Here is a 20,727-nt window from a genome sequence, read left to right as displayed (position 1 = left end):
TTTAGCACGCACTCAGTTGCTCCCAATGGCAAGGAAGACTTCAGCTCATAGGCAGTCAGGTTCCAGGGTCAAACCTCAGTTTTCTGCAACACCCTTAGGAATTTCCTTGCATCAAGATTTTTAAGCAATAGCAATGCCTTAAAGCTTACTCCTCCCCTCAGTCCATCAAGTCAAATATATCAAGAAAGTGGAAACACACGCATACAGTCAGAGCCTAAGCAGCGCACTTAACTTGGACCAGCAGGGAGACATGCGTTCACATAGCCAGGAGAAACATGCTACAGGACATATTTGAAAACATGGTTTTATATAAAAAAAGTAGTAAATAATCTAAAACGAAATAATGTTGTATGTGCAGTTTTATGCACCTGGCTGAATTAATCTCAAAGGTTTGGTCAATACAGATTTAGCAAAACAGCATATAAGTGATAAACTATGAAAAGCAGAGATTTTAAAAAGTAACACCAGCAGGAAAAAGAATTTACCCATCCTCTCACAGCCCCCGGGACACAACTACTTAATGAAATGAATAGGTTTGATAACTAACTTGCTCTGAGTGTATTTGTACTCTGTATCAGCAGACAGAAACAGCACCAAGTCAAGAGGGATAAGGAGAGTGAGGACTCACCGGCCATTGTCACGACCCACACCCCAGACTCGGATGCTCACAATGGGCTGTGAATGAAGAACTGTGCGGTCCATGGGGTCAATCAGGTTCAGCATGTCATTTTCCAGTATAAGATACATGTCTTTGCCCTGCAACTCCAGACAAAGTACAGTTACACAGTACATCCCAGGGATCAAGGTGTTATGCTTATGCTGTTTAGACTTGCATCCTCTTAATTTACTCAAAGTTTCCAACAGCAATTGAAAACAAGTTCATTTACTTCCGGCATGAAAAAGATTAAGATAGTATCTTGCTACTGCCGTATTTTTAAGCAATCCCAATCACAAAAAGCTTTGATGTCTTTTAAGTGTAACTGTTTGACTCATTCAACCCTAAGTTACTCAAGAAATTATGTGTTTATCCTTTCTCCAGTAAATTCTTACAAATATATGAGAATTCAAGAACTGTCTTAATGGTAAAAGCTTAAATCAAAACCTGTACTCTTAAGGCAGAGTTTCTTCCTTCAAACAATGTGCTTTGTCTCCTTAAACTTTAACCAATGGGTCATGGGAACAGGCAGCAATTTGTACATGTCAAAGGACTTGCGGGATACCCTTTGAAGAAAGATTAATTAAAGGGGAAAACCTAGCATGAAGACATGAATGTGAATTCTGCCTGTGACTGCAGAATCCTGGAGCCAGGATTTCTCCCTAATTCTTCTGGCATGTAAGAACAAGGAGAACGCTTTTTCCCCTTAGAGGAAACAAATTTAGAGGCAATTTTCTTTTCATGCCAATTCACAAATGCTAATCTTCCTCCATGTCTACTATTTGCAAAAGGTCTGCTGCCTCTTGTATCACATCTAACAGCTCTCTTCTCAGAGGCTGCACACCTACTCTGCAGGCTGTGAGATCCCACAGAAATGATCCTGGACCTATTGCCAAGAGGTAAGACAAGCTCCTGCTGACAATAAGAAGAAGAAGGTGGGAGCTATCAGCTAAATATAGAGTAATTTGCTTCCTTTCTATTGTGCCAGAATCTATAAATGAACAGAAAGGGTCTGATTTCCTACTGACAAATATTTCAAAAACGACCTTCTTCTTCACCTCAGTGACACAGAAACCCTCTTTCCACCTGGTTACAGTGGCTCAAGTCTTAATGACATCTAATTTTGTGTCTGTGTAAGACACACATTCATGCCACCCTGGGAAGGCCTAATTCTAGGGTTTTCAGGGTAGGCAGCAAGGGGCAGGCACTGTCAGCTACCTCTGCCACCCCCAAATCTCCTAGCAGGGATTCTAAGGGAGCCGTGACACAGAGTTGGCAGCGCAAGCACCAAGAGTGGTATGGGAGAGGTTATTATACGAACCTATTTTAGAGATTAAAACACTGCAGAGGGAAAGAAGAAATAATTTAGACAGACTGTGAGCTCGACCATAAGCATCAATGTCTCAGGCTGCTGAAGAGCTGCAGAGATCTGATGGTCCAAGATGATGAAGGCTCTCACGGGAAGAGCCGCATGGGGAAAGTGAACGAAGGAAAGAAAGACTGATCCCAGCAGCCTTTCAGGGAAGTGTTATATACTGTGGTATATAGATCAATGGCAGCAATGTATCTTTTTCATGTGAGGACTTTGTAATGTATAGGAATATAATGGATGACAAAGTAGCAACACAAATAGGTGAGTTGCAGTTTTTTTCTTAAGATTTTATAGAACCATGGAAGTTAGAAATTTACAGGGAATTTCTAGCAGAGGGCATGAAGTCCCACATTAAAGCAAGTGACAAAGCTTCTGTAAGGTCAGGATTTTACCCAGGGTGTGTGGGGTTTTTGGGTTTTATTCTGCGTTTTTAAACCATGAAAACTCAGGAATGGTCCTAGTCCCGATTTTACTGCCATTACATTCTAGCTAAAATAAATCTTTAGGCAATCTTAAAACTTCTACCTGCAATCATCAGTTCTAGCTTCATAATAGATTTCTGCCGTATGTGCTCCATCTGATATGTCAGTGACGAGCAAACTTCTTTCAGATTCCTCTCTAAAACATGCCTCTTCCAATCACTCTTGAAGCATTACATTGCCAGCAGAAAAATGTGGTTCTAATGATTTCTTTTAAAATCAAGAAGACAATTTACTTCAGGGGCCACCTATTCAAGCACAGTGTCTCTCTTGTTCTGTCAGGCTTTTTTTTTTTTTTGTAATGAATAGCATTCTTAATTAAAACTTCCATTCAAGAGGACCAAAACTTTTCACCAGTTTGGCTTGAAAACCTGCAAGGGTTTCCAACAAAGAACAATGGGATTGACAGGAAGAAATATGGAAAAAATGTGAACAACAACTCTTAAACCAGAATAAAGCACACAATTTCAAAGTAAATGATAAATTTCAAGCTGATCAAAGCTCTGTCATCTGAAAAATGCATGGGATTACACACATGTAAAGAGAGCGGGGTTTTCTTCCCTCACAGGGTCAGCAGTAAGTCCATGTCTGACACACCTCTAATTGCTTGTCTAGCTATATTAACTACATAAAACTGTTCCCAGAAGTAAGAAAAATGGAGATCAACATTATCTTGTTCATTTATACATACAATATCCGTTTCTTACATAGAAAAACCCTTCTGAAATTACTTGAAATAAATAGGGCACTCTAAATGTGTCCCATGAAACATCACTTCCATTTTTAAACAGGCACTTTCTCCCCATCGCTCCTCTGTAGCATCTCTGCATTGTTATGGTCATAGCCAGGACACTGAACTCAAGCCTTAGACGAGAACAGTAATTTGGGAGACCAAAGGATATTTTCCTTAAATTTTTTACTGAAATAGACAAGTCTTTCTTTTAATTCCTCTTCTCTTTGGCAGTACTGTTTCTCTTAAATCACCCAAGTGAAGGTTACAACATTCACTCTAACATGACTTTTGCATTCCGATCTTGTGTAGTAAATCCTGAAAACATGTCAGGAGAGAGGTAGAGAATGAGATTTTGTTGAAGTTTTATTGTTCCATGAACAATCAAATAATGAAGATGTTTTTCTGTGGGTTTGTCTTCTATGTCCTCTGTATGTCCCACCACTATAACCCCAGCTTTTCTTTTCTTCTTGTTTCACTTACTGATCCCTCCACACCTTCCAGTCCTTCACCTGTCCCCAGCACACCTCTTATTCCAAACCACAATACCTTCCTTCACAATACCACAATAGCTTCCTTCATATTTGCTTACAGAGCTGTTCTTTCAAGATGTTTTACAACACAAGAGGGATGTTCCAAGAGGAGGAGAAGATCAGCCCATTCTTACCTCTCCCCAAATGCCGACAGTGTCTCTGATGTCATTTTTACAGTAAGAGAGTTGTCTGATGCAGTTGTTCACAGCAACACTGCTTTTTCCAGGAGCCAGATCTTCTTCTGCCATTTCCACCCAGCCCAGAGATCGCACAGCAAAGCACTGAAAAGAAATCAGAAAATATCTGAACATGTATTGGAGCACACAACATGCTGCTGTATCCGGCTATGGAAATTTTGTCATGCAACAAAACTAGTCAGTTTAAGGTTAAAGATTCCCGGCTAGGAGGGGAACAAAATCAAGGCCTTGTAGATGAGCTTATGCTCAAAGATAAGTAAATTAAAATATATTTTGAGAATGGCAAGGCGAAAAAATTCAAAGGAACAAAGAAGAATACATGACTTGCCAGGAAAGGTATCTGTAGAGGTAACAATAAAATACTTTTGTTAATATATAAAGGAGGAAACAAGGGATCAATAAATAGTAGGACATAACACAAACACAGAGAAATAAAGGAAAAAACTCAACTATAGACACAGTAGAATTGAAATTTTAGCTATTATGGAGACCTCTAATTGAAAAGAAAATACTATTGGATTATGTCTGTTGTGAGGTCCACACTCACACTCTGTTAACCAGAAAAGTAAATTTTTTTTTGCATTACAGCAATCATTTCTATAGTAAGTTTAACTACGGTAGCAAACACTGACACTTTCAACGCACTAACAAAAATATTAGCTATCGTAAGAGGAAAGTAGGTTTTCACTAGAAGAAATTAAAAATGGCCTTTAAAATAAAAAAATCTAATTATACAGTTTTTTAGCAGAAGGATGTTTAGCCAACTAGAGCACTCAGTTGGCAGAACAAGCCAAGGCGACATTACTTTCCACATATAGTGCTTTTTGCAAACAAAACAAAATGGGAGAAATTGAACAGCACCATCCTTAACCTACATTTATTAAGGTAGAAAATAAAAAGCTTTAATTCTGAAAAAAACTCCACATTATTTGCTCTTAGGCTTTACGGTGGGTGGGTGAAATACAGACATCGCACAATAAGTCAATGGGAGTTTGTCTATGAGACCAAAATTTCCTCCACAGGACATTATGGGTATCTCACTCTCAAATGGCAATGCACCACCAGGAAAGGACGCACAACACACTGTTGTACCTCCTTAGTAGACAAACCAGACATTTAAGACTGTCCCTAAAGGTTCAGCAATAATAGTTCCTGAATGACCACATACCAAATTCCTGCTATATTCTAGGTATAATATGGCAACAGACGTTGCCACTGAACATCACCAAATCAAACCCCACCTCATCTCCAAGCTCTGGTTTCCCTGCAACTCTGCTCGATTCAGTGATTAGATAGAGTACCAGCACTGACATGAAGTTGCATTCACTTCTTACTTCCAAAGACTTTTTGCTAACCATGACACTGTCTACAGAGATGCAGGACTGGGCAGGCACAACTTCCAGAAGTAGAAGTGAGACAATTTACAATTAATAACTGGAAATCTGCCATTGTATAACATCTCGGTTCTTTCATCCTGAGCCTCCCCTTGCCAAGAAAGATCAAGTACTGGTGTCAGTTCGTACTCAGTCCTTGGCACCCTGCTTGCTTTGGTGTTATTCATATGTTTCTTGGGAAATTCATATGTGTCTTGTTATACCGTCCTGAAATGCCATGCTGTTCTGGCAAACTGACTTGCAATTATTTCAGTCAATCCAGTTCCCTGGCAGGTACTCTGCTCAATTTTCACCTTGCAAAGACCAAAGCTCATTGTCCAGCGCTTCTGCCTTGTGCCACAGAGCTCTCTTTTCTGTCAGCAGCATCCTGCAGGTCTTGAGAAAGCAGGCAATGATCCTGGGAGCTGCCTGAAGGAAGCCGGCACTGGTGACTGCTGGGAGCCCTGTTGCCTCCAGTGGGACCCTGCCCACACCTGCACACAGCCCAGGAACAGCAACAGCAGGTCCACATTGGAGTTACCAGTTAATCCCTCTTCTTGAGATGCAGTAAATAAATCAGCTTCAGAGTTCAAAAGCAGATACTGAATATTCATTTGCCACTTTCTAAAAACTGCTGTGAAGTCAGTGAGTAGATCAAGCTCAGGCACCATCACTGGTGTGCCATTTGGGAACCACTGTCCTCAAAAAAAGACCCCAAAACACTGAAGTATTTTAAATATGCATAATATGTCAACTTTGGTAAGCTAAGGGAAGAATAAAATTCATCAGTGGGAAAAAGATTAATTTATTCCTCCTTCCTTTTAAAACTTCTCTCCTCCTTCAGCTTTCCTTCAGCTTGCACAACGCACTCCTCCAGCCTACTTCACCATGCAGAAAACCCAGCCTGAGAGCCTGCCTCTTGTACAAGTCACTAATGATGTATCTCATCTAAGGCATCAGACAGCAAACGCACCCTGCAAATTGTGTTAAAACCTTTTGTGAGTATGGGTAAAGTATTAAAGCCTCATGTTTCCAGATTTTTTGTGGATTTTTTTTTTCTTTGTAAACAAGGAAACTGATATGCAAATTCTCCTACGCTACTGCTTCTTGACCCAGCTCTGATGGAAACCCACAAAAGTGCTGGCTTTCAGATCTTAACGGGAGATGAAGGAGGTGGTGAAAGATGAAACAAAGCAGAGGTCACCACTCAGGGGTGCTCTTCACTTCAGGGCTATACGAGACACTAAAGTATCCATTTTTTAGTAATTATTAAGGTCATTGAATCTCAAGATTGCAGGATTGGTTTTGTCACATCAGACACTCATAAATCTTGCTAAAAGTGCTGCGATGCCCACGGGGGTAATAAATATTTATCTTTGTAAGCTTTTAAAATACAGATTGTTACTGTGCCAGAAAAAAGAGTTTTTACAAGTATTTCAAAATTACATTGAACAACAGAGAACTAGCAGAGAAAACTTTTTCTAAATTAGCTTAGAAGACATGAAAAACTAAATATATAAGCATTATTCTTCATATCTCAACACCGTCTGCAAATTGTTAGCTGCTTTCCAGACACAGAGACAAATACAGTCCTAGCACTGAACAGAGCATATCTTAAGAAGACAAAAAACTGATGAAGGATAACCAGCTCAAGCTGGCATGCTGGCATGCAGGCAGATCTCTTACTAGTAAAGATGGTGGACTGTTTTGGTTGGGCTTTTTTTTGTGGTCATTTTTATTCTATATTTTAATTTCTCCAGTGGTGGCATCCACTGTATTTCTTTCCCTTTGTAGCCTACTGTCATGACAGTAGAGAGCACTGAACGGGAGACTCTTGTTGTTCATCCCATGTATTCCCCTCCATGTGAATGGCTTAGCTTCCTTCCCTGCTTCCATTCCCTCTTGGTGCTTTCCATTGAGGTGAGAAACTGTTGGTTTCTGGCACCTGACAAGTTTTTGTGTGTGTTTTACACAAAGGCCTTACCATAACCCAAATAAAATTCTTCAGAACAGCTTCATCAGAACAAACCAATTTCCCAAAGATTCACTGCAAATAAAAAAACTTCTCAATAAAACCTAGAAAGACTCGACACCCCATCCACAAAGCAGCATAATACCTATTTCCCTGAGTATACACACACAAGAAACATTCTTTTGCTGAAAATACACTTTAAGACGAACAATCTTCTATTTCTTGGTTGGCTCTAACTGAATACATGTGCTGTCATGACTGGGAAGTGATTGCAGACTTTCATGCACATTTCAGCACTAGAAAATACGAAGACTCAGAGTAACATGATACTATGGTTCTTTTATCATCAGTATAATAAAAGTATATATATATATACATACACACACACACCCCCCTATGGTGGGGGTGGGGATGGCTGCATGCCTGTGTCTCTCTCTGCATATTGCCAGCAATTGTAGATCTCTCTTCTAAAAAGATCCACTTTGTGTTTTATTGGTGGTGGGTTTTTCCTCCTCCCTTAATTATTTGACTCAGAGGTACTCTTTAAAACAACAGAACACAAAACCCAGCAGAAACAAACCACTTAGTGTCTCCAATCAGATATGACCTAATTGTTAAACCAGGGCTAGCTGAGCTAGCCATGACAGCCGAATTGCCTAGTTCTCTAGCACACTAATCCAGCATCATGGTTCCTCAGCTTCCACCAACAGTACTTACTAGCCAAGAGAGAATGTGCTTCCTTTGACCTGAAAGAGCTTTCTAATACACCCTCTTTTCTCCTGGAATTAAGATCTAGAGTCAAAACAAGTCAAGCTGAAAACTAGAGTGCAGCTCTCCCTGACTAAGAGTCTACAAGCTTAGTAAAACAAACATTCCTGGTGATGCCGGTTGGTTAAGTACCTCTACTCAAGGCTCACAGATAATTACTGGCAAGTCATAGTTATTGGAAAATCATAAATTTCATAATCCAGATGCCAATTTTTGGCTTTCAGTAGTCTACCTAATTTCTCTTTTCCCTTGGAGAATAAACAAATAACGCTTGTTATCACATTATACATTCTTAGCATTACCTTACAAAACAAGATCTTCAGGTTTTTTGTGCCTGCTTTATCTTAAAATCAAAACTCTAAAACGGACCATTTACAAGAACATATCTGAATAAAATAAGTGAAACATGATTTTCCTATCTGCTTCAGTCTACTGTCCCCAGACTCTTTCCGAGAGCTGGCAAAGAAAACGAGGTTTGAAGAAAACCAAAGAAAGCTGACAAATACAGCAGGACGAAAGACAGACTTAGGAACCATATACTGCATTTAGATTACTGCTGTTTAGGATGGGAAAGGATCAATGACACTACTGTGTGTCTGAGATAGGCGAATGAAAAAGTGTTGTTTAAACCACAGTATGTCAACAAACTTTTTATCTCAACTGGAAACTTCACATTTCCTGCTAAGCTACATAGGACATTGTGCAAAGAAAATATATAGGGGAAAAAAGGCCACAGGGAAAAAAAAGTCCATGTTATTACATGCTGCCCTTTGAAAAGACAAATGAACAGAAATGGAAACACAGGTATTACCGGTCAGTTTTACAGTTCTGGAGAACATATGTTTGCATGGCTGCAAATCCAATTCATGTTTCAGGGTTAAAGATCTGTAGCCAAAAAACAAACTCATAAATGCTGCAATCCAAGCTCTTTAATTGTCCCTTGCAGTGCAGTTCTGATATAAAACACTGCCTAAAGCTGGGGGAGTTTTAGGTTTGAAAGAATGAATAAACTGTGGTTCACACTTCTGCTCTTTGTCATTGCAAAACCTTCACCACAGGGTAAGTTCTGCTCTGCAGCAGCTTTTCCAGGAAGAACTCTGGAAATCCAAAGCTTTGACAGGAACGCAGAGCCACAACATGCAGAGCAAATGCCACACTCTAGCTGTTGCCTCATGTAGTGCTAAGCATGCATCTTAAAAAAAAAAATTCAAAAAACCCAAAGCAGATACAATCCCGTACTAGACAGAACACAAGAGATCAACTACACAAGACTGATGGCAGATTAGTATTGGAAACTGGATGGATCCTAAGAGCATGGGTAGAAAGATCCCATTACAGGGAAAAATCGAATTAGAACATCAGTTTGAGAACAAACTAATGAACATTACGAATATATGGACTGATTGTTTTTCAGATCACACAGCTGTTGCTAGCCACTGTGAACATCTACATTAGAGCATGTTTGCCTTGATGATTTAATTCTGTGCTACTAATTTCTTCTCTACTTTTGAGCCTAAAGGACTTGGATTTCCCTTTGTTTCCCTTTATGTTTTTCCTTTTTAGAAGTTGTATCTCTCTGCAGACACACATAAATCATTACAGTATTTAATAGGGCCTTTTATCACAGACCACTGAGCAGGCTTGTGCCTGAGACACAGCATGTAGGTCACATAATTAACTGTTTCTTATGCGGGCAACACAATCTTGGTAATTCCACTTACATTTTATCTAATAGTTTAAAAAAACTTATAATTATTTTATGCTTTGGAACACCAAGTATCTTAAAGTATAGCTGCCCTATTCCAAGACAGAAATATGGCCCAGTGTATTTGCCTGCTATACATGGAGAAAGCTTGCATTGACTCCACACGAAAATGTTGGAGATGATCAAAGCTAAACTGAGTAACAAAAGAATAAAGAGATCTTACACAATTAATGAACATTTTCTTTTAACTGATCTGAATAGACTGCAATGCATCCATCTTCTCACAAGAATACTGACAGTTTGGCACACCAAAATTCTTAATTACAAAAAATTCAAAATGCAGAATAAAAAAAATTAACATTTTTCAATACTTCCATCTTTCTGTTGCAGTTCATGTTGTATTATTTGAATTGCCAAAAATGTGGATACTGTACAAAAATGAGCACACATATTCAGATCACAACAGAATTCAGAAATCCACTAATTATTGCTATGTCAAGCAGATTACTGTAAACTAAACTTTTGTGGAATAAAATATGAGGGCTTTACAAATTTTGTAAAATAACCTCTAAAATAAAATACTTTTCGAGAGCAGGTCAATATTGAAATTCCTGCTTTCATAGTCCCTTACCCTCCAAGACACTACAGTCTAATTTTTTTCCAGACTCACATGCTCCAGTGTGTGAGATAACAAAAGTCCTCTTTTTTTGAGTTTAATACATCTGTCTCAGTGGCTTACAGCCAGAGGTCAAATATACTCTATCAAGGCAAGAAAATGTTGCAGGACCATTGTGCTGGCTCAAGATTTTTTGAATCCCAATTTCTTATTCATTACTGTATTTCTGAGTCAAGTAAAAAATCCAGTCAGTTTAGCAGAAACTGAATGGACACTCTTATTCTCTACTAATACCCTTTTGCTATATGTAGTTCTGAAGCAGAAATTAAAATCAACTTATTCTTTTCTCCAGTGTTCTCAGTAAAGAACAGGCTTTGATTTTACATGCTTTGCAGATACCTTGACTTCACATTCTAAAGGGATGGGTTTATGGACTTTTCTTTGAGCTATTAAGGGTGTTCTGGGTTTCATTTTAATACAGTGAAACAAAAAATTGCTTCCTCAGTGAAGAAAAGGCAGTCATATTTTTCATCAGGAATTAATAAAGGATGATTGTCGGAACGATGCTCAAATTAGGTTATATCTTACAGAATAACTGAACTGTTAGTATAGCTCAAGCAGGTTTCATTTTTCTGCAACACACAAAAACGACCCCAACAAACAAACATATGCTTTGTCAGTAAACACAAGCCCTGTAGGTGTTTACAGAACACGAAAGAATGTGTGCATTCATTTCTTAAAAACGAATGCTCTGCACTTACTATCTTTAACCTTAATTGTTTTATTTTTCTGATGAGGGTTCTTCTGCAGGTTCATAGATATAAGCGGTTCTAGTGCAGCCAGCAGCACTTTATTCAGTATGGTGGCGCATAGTTTCAAAGGTAATATGTATGACATCCAACTTTAAAAAAAAAAAAAAAAAAGAGAATAATCCTTTAGGTGAACTCTTGACCTTACTGATTCAATGGAGAAAAACCTTCTGTCATCACTAGAGTCAGGATTTCACATGTCTTTAGAAGCAACATTGTTAAGAGTAACTTATTTTCTGCAGAAACTAAGTTTATGACAGGATTTGTAAGCCAATGAAGTGAAATCACTTTTGACCAGTTCCCACTCTTTGAAAAAGACTCGAATTAACATGAATCCCATGTCCAGAAATCTTGAGCCCTGGTGGGCCTCCTATATTTGAGGACCCACTTACTGTCACACTGTCTCCCTGCAGCACCACAGAGCGATTGCCTCCAAGCATATGGAATAATGCATACCCATGTAGTAGCAGCATGACATGACAATGTACCGCATATCTCATGTTTTTAAATCTCTTTAGAGGTAAATATTACCTCCCACTCCTTTTTCTCTTTGCTGAAATACAGGAAATTTTACCAAGCAAGACCTCTGTTCCTTTAAAATGAAATTTAGAGCTAGAACACACACCAAAATAAATACAAATACTTGCTAGAGCTATCCGAATATTGCTCTGTCATTCAACACAATGTTCCATTTTAACTGATGTTTAAATTAACTTCCCCCATAAATGTACCTTTCAGCAGGTCCACAATGGACAAATAACCCACCAGGGCTGTAACCATGCTGTTTTTAAACTGTGTATATATTATATATAATATATATAGCATACTTACATCTATATTATATATATATATACACACACACACTTAAGTATGTACTCTGCATTTTTTTTCATTTAAAAGTCTATGCAACTGAATGATAAACTTCGTGACATTGCACAATAGAACAGGCTACTTCCATGAGCCACCCTAAACTGGCAAGCAAATGTAAATAATTGAAGAGAAATACAAAAATTTAATCTGAGCAGTTCATTTTGTCACAGCCAGATGATGACCAGATATTCAAGAGGCAGTTTATGATTGACACGCTGTTCTAAAGCGGGAGCTGCCAGAGGCTATATATTGTTTTTAAAGGTGAAATGGTTGGTCTCCAGTGGGGAGTATGAAGGGCTGCAAGCTGTGATTACCTGTGTATTAGCAAAGATGCCAGCAAGCTGATGGGGAGGTCTGCCTGCAACACCAGCAGAGGCTGAACTAAACTGGGAGCTCCCGACACACCAAATCCATCGGTCTGCAGAACAGCAAGAGGAGCTTTTTGCCTGCGGGACATGAATATGATGGAGACTGCTTCTTCCCCTGGTTTCTGTCCACTCCTGACTCCTTCATCAGTCACACACAAAGTATTGCAGGCCCAGAAAGCTTACTGTGCTGCACCACAGAGCAGTGAATAAATTGTGATTGAAACCACTTAAAAATAAGAAACATCATAATATTAGAAAGTGCAGATTGTTCCAAGGAAAAAAATACCTCTAAGAGCAGCAGCTAGGTTTTTATTGTGTTCTGCACAACAGCCATGTTTGTCAAATGGTTGTATACAGCGAGATGTGTTCCAGTGCTGCCCCAGCCAGCGGGCAGCTAGGGAGGCTACCTCTCCACAGGGAGAGCTGTCAGTGGCCTGCACCTAAAACAGCCCACGCAACATGGCCACTCATGGCACTCACAAGGTGGTAATTGCTTCAAAGGAAAAGTGTGACCCACACAGCTCCCATCTGCATAATTTATCCTCCTGTAACGTAATTGCTATCTATGTTCTTACTACTCCCAATGATTCCTGGTCAACAGACCTGCGGCAGACAAAGTTGCTGTCAATACTGGAACTTTAGAGGCCAAGAAGATATTTTGATTTAATTTGAAACAAAAGTGTTCTTATATTTTATCTTCTCTTTTCCCAATTCTGGAGAAATCCGGCAGTCCAATGCAAATCTCTTGTACAGTACATCTGAATAAAGCAAATACTGATAATGCCCCCAAATTCAAGACATAATTATTGTGTTACAAACCTGGAAATTAATGGTAGATTTTAAAGCTGTTTCCATTCTCTTTCACATGAGGAATGGCTTTGTGATATATTTTTCTAAGGAAGGCTAAGAGTAAAATCTCATTACAAGTCAATGTCCTGATCCTGCATGAAAGGTTTGCATCTAATTAGATCCCAGAGATACGTGGGATTTCTAAGAGTGAAAGACATGTAAAATTTTGCAGGATCTAATTATAAATCTTGAAGGGCTCAAGGAATTAAACTACATTATCCCAGATATTTATATTATACATATATTATAACAATTAAACATATTGTAACTCTGCATACCATTAAAAAAGTAATCACTTAGATTTGGGACAAACACTACGTCTTCCTCTGCTGTGGACTAATCTTTATACTTGATTACAAACAAGAGTCCATTCAGAGACAAGGTGGAAACAAATATCCTCTACATGGGTATCTGTTTTATGATGTACCTCACATCACGACACTGTCACTTATAACATCACCTAATGACACAATAGACGCCAATAGCAATATACGACGGAGAGAGTGAATGATCAAACACTCTCCAAAAGTTCTAATGTACACAATCAAAAAGAACACTATTTCAAAAATTGTTGAGGAGGTGTATTTTAGTGCTTCAGTCTGCTATTTCTAAAACTGCTTTCAAAGCAGAATGTTTTCAAGCACCTGCATCATTTACCTGCAGCATCTCCACAGCTGAGGGGGTGGGTGCCTTAATGATGCTAATGGTAGACAGCCAGACTCAGAACCAACCAACCAGTTTAGAAACTGCCACCCCATCACTCTCCACTGCTACCCAGAAGCTGCAAGGATGGAAAGATGGATAAATATTTGCTATACTATGGTGATTGTTAAGACTGACATCTCTTTGATTATTCACTGCATGTTTCAAACAGAAGATCTGTGTTTTGACTCATAGTTTTGAAAGCTACTAGTATGAATATATTATAGTGAGATGGGGGGGGGGGGAAACCCTAAAAGCACCTTTTTGTGTTTGAAAGAAAAAAGGAAAAAACCCTAATCCCCAAACACTACAATGTTTATTTTGGTTTTAGTTTGGGCTTTTGCTTGGTTTTTTTTTATGGACTTTATTCCCAGATTATAATTTTTCCTTCTGAAAGCCCAAAATAAGCCAATACCAAAAGGAAATGTTTTTGTTTTTTGGGTTTTTTTTTTTTAAGCTTACTCTATAGTTCTTTTGATTTAAAATACTTAAGAACATAATTTAAGGAAGATCCATGAGCACTAAGCATAACCTGCCTTCCTGTATTTTGTAAAAGTTTTCCTGCATTTCCACACCACCTCATCAATACAAAAAAACAGTATTTCCAAAGGCACAATTTTCCACTGGCAATAGCTTAGTGTTAAAAGAACTGTGTACACACTGTTGAGGCTAATCCCCAAAATACAAAATTCTGCTGTTCACAAGAAACTTTCAGTTACTGGCAAGAAGATTATTTGAAAAAAACCAAACAAAACAAAAAACAAACAAACAAACAAAAAACCAACCAAACAAAAAAAACCCAAAACAAAGCAACCAAGTCCCCTCTCCTGACCAAGGTGCTATTCAAATTGTTGAGATGAAGACAAGAACTTCCTCTTACTCTTGTAAACTTATAAACATTGAATATAATTATGGCTTAAGTTGCAACTAAAATGATTACCTTCTCAGGAGTTGAAAAAGTAAACGAAATCATGTGCCAAGAACTTTCCAATAGAGAATATGGACGCTTTAAAGCTACTCTACAAGACGCTGGAAAATCTCCACCCAAAGTAAAAAACAAATTGCCCATAGTTAAAAATTAAAAACAGAAAACACAGAGCTGCTACAACAGTCAGGAAAAAAGAGACTCATAAGAAGATGGCAACCCTCCTGACTTCATTATGAATAATTAAAAGCACTTGGCTTGTTTACTTTAATAAAACTAAGCTGAAGAAGAGACATAATTGCCTGCTATAAATGCACTAGAAGGTGGCTAAACATAGAATAAGAGGATAAAAAATGGCCGCAAAACATTTAGGTTAAAAGGTTTTTGACCATCAAAGGAAAGTAATACTTGAATCAGTTTGTCAATAAGACTAGCCAAGACAACCTCCCCCAAAAAAGCATTTAAGAAACTTGAAATTAATACATAGGGATACTGTGGTTCCCTAGAAGTGTAAAGGAATGGGTTCAAGATTTCTTCTAGGCCTCTACCCTGTAACAGATCCTACTTCCAAGGGAATGAAAACCAAGGATTTTTTTTTTTTTTTGAAAGAAACAAATTCCTACTTCAAAACCAGGTAGTACCTTTTTGGAAGAAAAACTGTTGAAGATGCCTAATTTCTCTTCTAGTTTTAATCTTCTTTTTGTAAGGAGACTTAAGATAGAATAAACTCCTCAGATTTGATTAATTTTAGTCTATTAATTGAAATTAATTTAACTGAGGCTCTTCATAGTTTTTCACGTGCTCATGATAAGATTATATGAAGCACAAGGCAAACTGTGAAACTGCTGGAAAATGTTCAATACTTCCTGTTTGCACCAACGATTTTAGAAGCTACTCTGACCATGAGAGAGAATTACGGACTTCAGTGTGAAAAGAAGATCCTTTCTTGGAATTACTAGAGATGGCAAAAGCTCCTCCTCTCTGGTTAAGTTTTCATGCGTATCAGAAATCAGACTCATCTGCATCACCAAGGAGACACGCTGATTATTTACTAATGGTCCAGGATACTTCTTTCTGGAAAAGACAAGGAGCAAGCAAACGTAGGATGTCTCCAAAACACTTGCCTGCATAGGAAGCAGACAGATGGACTTTAACTCTTTGAGGGGCACATAGTATTTTCTAATATTATTTTGACAGTGCTATTCACAGGCCACTTTCACGTCAGCCACAAGTGGTTTGACAAGTCAGCTTGTTGGAAACATCCCCTACATCACTCCAAAAAGCTCAACTGGTTAATCCCTAATGTTCAGGTATTTGTAACAGTTCATCACCAACTCACTTCCCATGTCTCCAACTGTGTTTTCATTCACCTACAGTTAAGTAATTAAATTTACATACCTGGTATCAGCATCTCCTACCACTACCCCTCTTGGAACTAGTCTTCTCCTTTCTTTTGAGATCCTGAGCACTGACTGGTTTCTAAAGCAGAAAACAGACTTTTGGAGCAACTGCCTAGTACTTCCACAGGTATAAAGACATTCTTCCCATTCTTAGACATCGATATATAGCTGAAACTACTTTAAACCAGCAAGGCTGGAAAGTGAAGCTCTGCTGAACAGGCTAATGTGAACAAAAAATCCATGTTTAACACAATGACTAAATTAAACCTTAGCAGAAAACTAGATTTAAAACCAGAGAATAAAGGCAACCCCAACTATCAGGCCAAATAAGCGAATTCTGAAAAGATTCTGGAGAAACAGGGTCACACGAGCTTTCAATTTTTCAACCCATTCCTAGGGACAGAAAGGTTTCTCAGGAAGTTCAGTTTCTTCACACATAGCCACACATACATCTTACAACAATGTAAAAAGAGACAGCCCAGAGTAATTTAAAGTCCAGGATTGGTAAAAGCATCTTTTTACCTCCCTTGAAACTCAATTAGGAAGGCACAGGTTGCCTTATGATCTGTCTCCTGGGAAGTACCAATTCAAAACTAATTTCCAGTTGTGCATGTTTCACATGCAGAATTAGGATCCTTGTCAAGTACAACGAGCCATGTCTTCAAGAAATTCCTACCTAAATAAATTACTGAAATCAAGAAACTGGATGTAATCATTCTCCCCTTTCTCTGCCTTCCCCTTCTCTTTTATGGCCTTGTGCAGACAGCCTGCACCAAGATGCCAAAGATATGCAGCTCTGAACTGCATCTTAAGCACATGATGTACAGAGCAACATTTGTTGTTTATTGACAATTTTGAAAGCTTAACTGTGTGGCTACATAAACCACTTTTCTTACAAGAATTACATGAATTATATGACACACTCTTCCCAGAACTGACGTTTCTGCAGTGCTACAATCTGGAGGAAGACAACTACTTCAGCATTCCACAAGGTGGCATGGTTCCCTTTCCTGAAAGACAGCATTATTCAGTGCCATGGAGGAAATTTTAATTTTTTAATTTAATTTATTTTCAAATGTACTGGCCACTGTCATTAATAGGTTTAAATAGGTTTATGATCTCTGAAATATCTCTAACATAGTTCATTTTAACAAATTATTTCAACAGAGAGTTTAATGAGTTCAAAAAAGCTTCCTTCTTTTATGCTGAAATGAAAAAATCTCTGCTTGCTGCCATGGAAAAGCAAGCTTCAATCAAATATAGTTAAGGCATGTCATGTGGCAGAGGAGAGCCTAAGGATCTTAAAAATCTGACTTTCCAAGTCTCAGGTCATCAGTTTCAAATCCTATCAGACTTCTTTCAGTCTCACAATGTTTTGGGTAAAATAAGCAAAGAATCCACCTACCACACCCCCTTCCCATCCATGTGAGAATTAAATAGCCCACAGCATTTCCCACAGGTGAGGATTTTCCCTGCTGTTTCCAAACCACTTCACATCCCTGTGAGATACGGCCATGCAGCAGCTTCTCATCGCATCCTCAGGGAAGAGGCAGATGCACTGAACAGCTCTGCCCACTGCATCTCCTATTGCAACGCAACTTCAGAACTGCTCAGCTTCACCCACAGGACCACGCACACAGGTAAGGTACTTTGACTCAAGTGATTAAAAAAAAACAAACAAACCCAAACATGTATAGTTTCTCCTCTATTTCTTGCCTTGCTCCTCTCAATCACTTCTGTGAATCTTTCAGCACTCAGTTTTGACTACCCCTTTAAGCATCATCAGCATGATTTTGCCTAAACAGGAGAAACAAAACCAGCTGTGACAGACACAAGACAAGCTTTGGGCATTGACCCATTTCACAGACACTGGAGGGGTATCAGTTCCATAAAGTTTGAAGTTTAAACAGCAAGCCAGAGGGAAGGGAGATGATGACACGAGCTATTCATCCACACAAATACTGACACGGTTCCCCATGCAGGAAGAGCTCCTAATTTTAGCCAGGGCAAATCACCTGGTAAGAGTCAGACTTATCAAAATACTGCCTCCCTATTATTGCTTTCCATACTGTAAGGCTTACCACAAAAGGAACAGCTTTCTGGTTCTGAGGACTGGTACCTAATGCTCATTACTCCTCCAACTCCATTTATTGTGTTCCAAATTTAGTGCTTGTCACTGTAACAAGCACAGCTGAAACCCTTGCTTTTTAACTGCCAGCCTGACAAGCAAAACACATTTATTCACATCTGATTTAAACATCACAAGCCAAGTAATCAAGATGACAAAGAAGTTTAAGTACCCTGATCAGTCTGTTTTCTCTCCTAAAATATATCATTAACGCCGTTACAATTATTAACTCTGTTACATGCTGTCTTCTTGCATATAAGTAGTTTCTGATCCTGTCAGTCATTGCAGGTGTATGGCCCAGCTAAACCACTTATTTAAATTACCACATACATCTTCAAAAATGGATGCAAGAACAAGGCAAAACTATCAACAAGACAAATCTGGAGATATGCATACAAGCATTCAAAACCTGCTCCTGCTTTCTCCTCAAAAACCTTAGATTACAACAGTAAAGGCTCTGATTTAATTACAGTGCTTGCTCACATAATGGCCTCATTTTTCTCTATGAATTTTATCCTCAAACTTGCATTCTCTGTTCTAAAATACAAAATTCCTTGTTCTAAAAAGTAACTCCTTGTTACTAGCTGTGAGTTTGAGCAGCCACATAAACAAGAAAGAGTACTTAATAAAGGGACAAACTCAAGAACAAAGAGCAAATTCTGTCACTGAATGCACCAGGAAGCTAACAAGCCATGACAAACAACAGAACCCTCACTCAGGACAGAAAACTCAGTTGTGCAAGGGGTCAGTTATTAGAGTTGGACAGTAGAATCTTGAGCTGTAACATTCAATTTCTTGGCTCATGTGATTTTAAAATAAGTCACACTTTCCCAATCAAATTGAATGAAGCTTTAAATCTTCAAATTCCTTTGATGGAATTAGTCTTGTATGGTCAATCTACATTGTGCCAAGAGGAGGAATGCAGTTAATTTCAAAACTTAGGAGACATTCTGCACCTTGCAAGTTTTGCTCACAATTGCAAATTTTTAATTGTTATCCCATTGTGAATCTTGTTACAGACCTTGGCTTCTGGATCACTGTTGATACTACAAGAGTCATCATCATCAGATTGTGGACCATTTCTGTTATAGAAAAAAAAAAAGACAAAATCAATCTTAAAATCATATAAAAATTACAGCACAGCACAAAATGAAGCTGGACATTCCACAGAGACTTCTGAACTCATTGTACCTGAGCTTCAAAGATGCATAGCGTAACGTTGCTCCTTCAAACTCTTTCAGACTTGGGTCTGGGTTCACAGTGGCTGCATGCAGATCCTAGAGATAAACGCAGAACTGTTACTACAGTCTTAAGTGCTATTAACACAGTATTAAGTACACCAGCATGTTATTTCTTATTTCAAGGGGAAATTAAATCCTCCCTGCACAGAAGCGATAGTATTTCTGGCTGAAGTTGAAAAGAAGCATGCATATATTCTCAAGCTGCATTTCATTCAGTGCAGGCATCTTATTCATTACATCATGGCAGTTGCCCTGCTAGTTTAGACTGAATCCATTCCAAGTGGAAAGATCAGAAAAGGCAGCAATGTTTGTGAGCTAGACATCCCTAGCAGTACCCCCATTCAGTTTGGTCTAGGTTATGAATGACATTCATGGAAAAATAAAAGGGGAAAAAACAGCCACTGCCATGCAAAAAACAAGGGTAACAGTTATTAAAGGTTCTAAAATCTGACAATATACTTGCCTTCCAAATGTCACTATTAATCTTTCCCCCATTCAGTACAGCAAAATCACTCCATGGCTGTTTCTAGACACATAATTATTCACACAGGAAGAAGCACATTGATTAAAAAAAAAAAAAGAAAAAGAAAAAAAACACAAGACACTGTTGTTAGCATTGATATTTACAGGATGGGTTAGGGAACAGATCACCTCAAACTTCAACTAATTACTCCACTATACCATGGCATTTGGAGGAAAGGGGAGAGAAGACATGCCTCTAACAGTTACTTACCAAAACAAATGATTGAAACAAGGAAAGTTAATATAAATTAGGAACAGACAATGAAATTACTCTTTAACTATGATCTTAAAAGCAAGCAAAATGAATCTGAATATGAATGTTGGCCACAGCTGCTACAGCCTTTGATAAACAGCAATCAAGGGGAAACATTAGGATTTCCATTTGATTGACACTGTTGTTAAAAGACCCTAACACTACTGGAACTAGAAATTCTGAAACACAATGATACATACAAGGATAAGATATACAAGGTAAAAATCAAACATTTCTACAGAGAAAGCACAAGAAAACAA

At 38.4% G+C, this 20,727-nt stretch overlaps 1 protein-coding gene across 1 annotated transcript in view; it reads right to left on the bottom strand.

Moving 5' to 3' along the window:
• Positions 1–624: 624 nt before the first annotated feature.
• The window catches only part of LOC104464211 (amyloid beta A4 precursor protein-binding family B member 2), a 58,557-nt gene continuing 38,454 nt past the window's right edge, over positions 625–20,727 (bottom strand). The window contains exons 4-8 of the mRNA XM_010076857.1: positions 20,156–20,218; positions 19,643–19,728; positions 19,473–19,533; positions 3,904–4,050; positions 625–756 (exon numbers count right to left, since the gene is read on the bottom strand). Of these exons, the coding sequence (XP_010075159.1) occupies positions 625–756; positions 3,904–4,050; positions 19,473–19,533; positions 19,643–19,728; positions 20,156–20,218 (489 nt within the window). The remainder of the gene's footprint in view (positions 757–3,903; positions 4,051–19,472; positions 19,534–19,642; positions 19,729–20,155; positions 20,219–20,727) is intronic.

The sequence above is a fragment of the Pterocles gutturalis genome, unplaced genomic scaffold, assembly GCF_000699245.1.
Source record: "Pterocles gutturalis isolate BGI_N339 unplaced genomic scaffold, ASM69924v1 scaffold6838, whole genome shotgun sequence".
Lineage (NCBI taxonomy): Eukaryota > Metazoa > Chordata > Aves > Pterocliformes > Pteroclidae > Pterocles > Pterocles gutturalis.
This window is presented reverse-complemented; position numbering and strand designations above follow the sequence as displayed.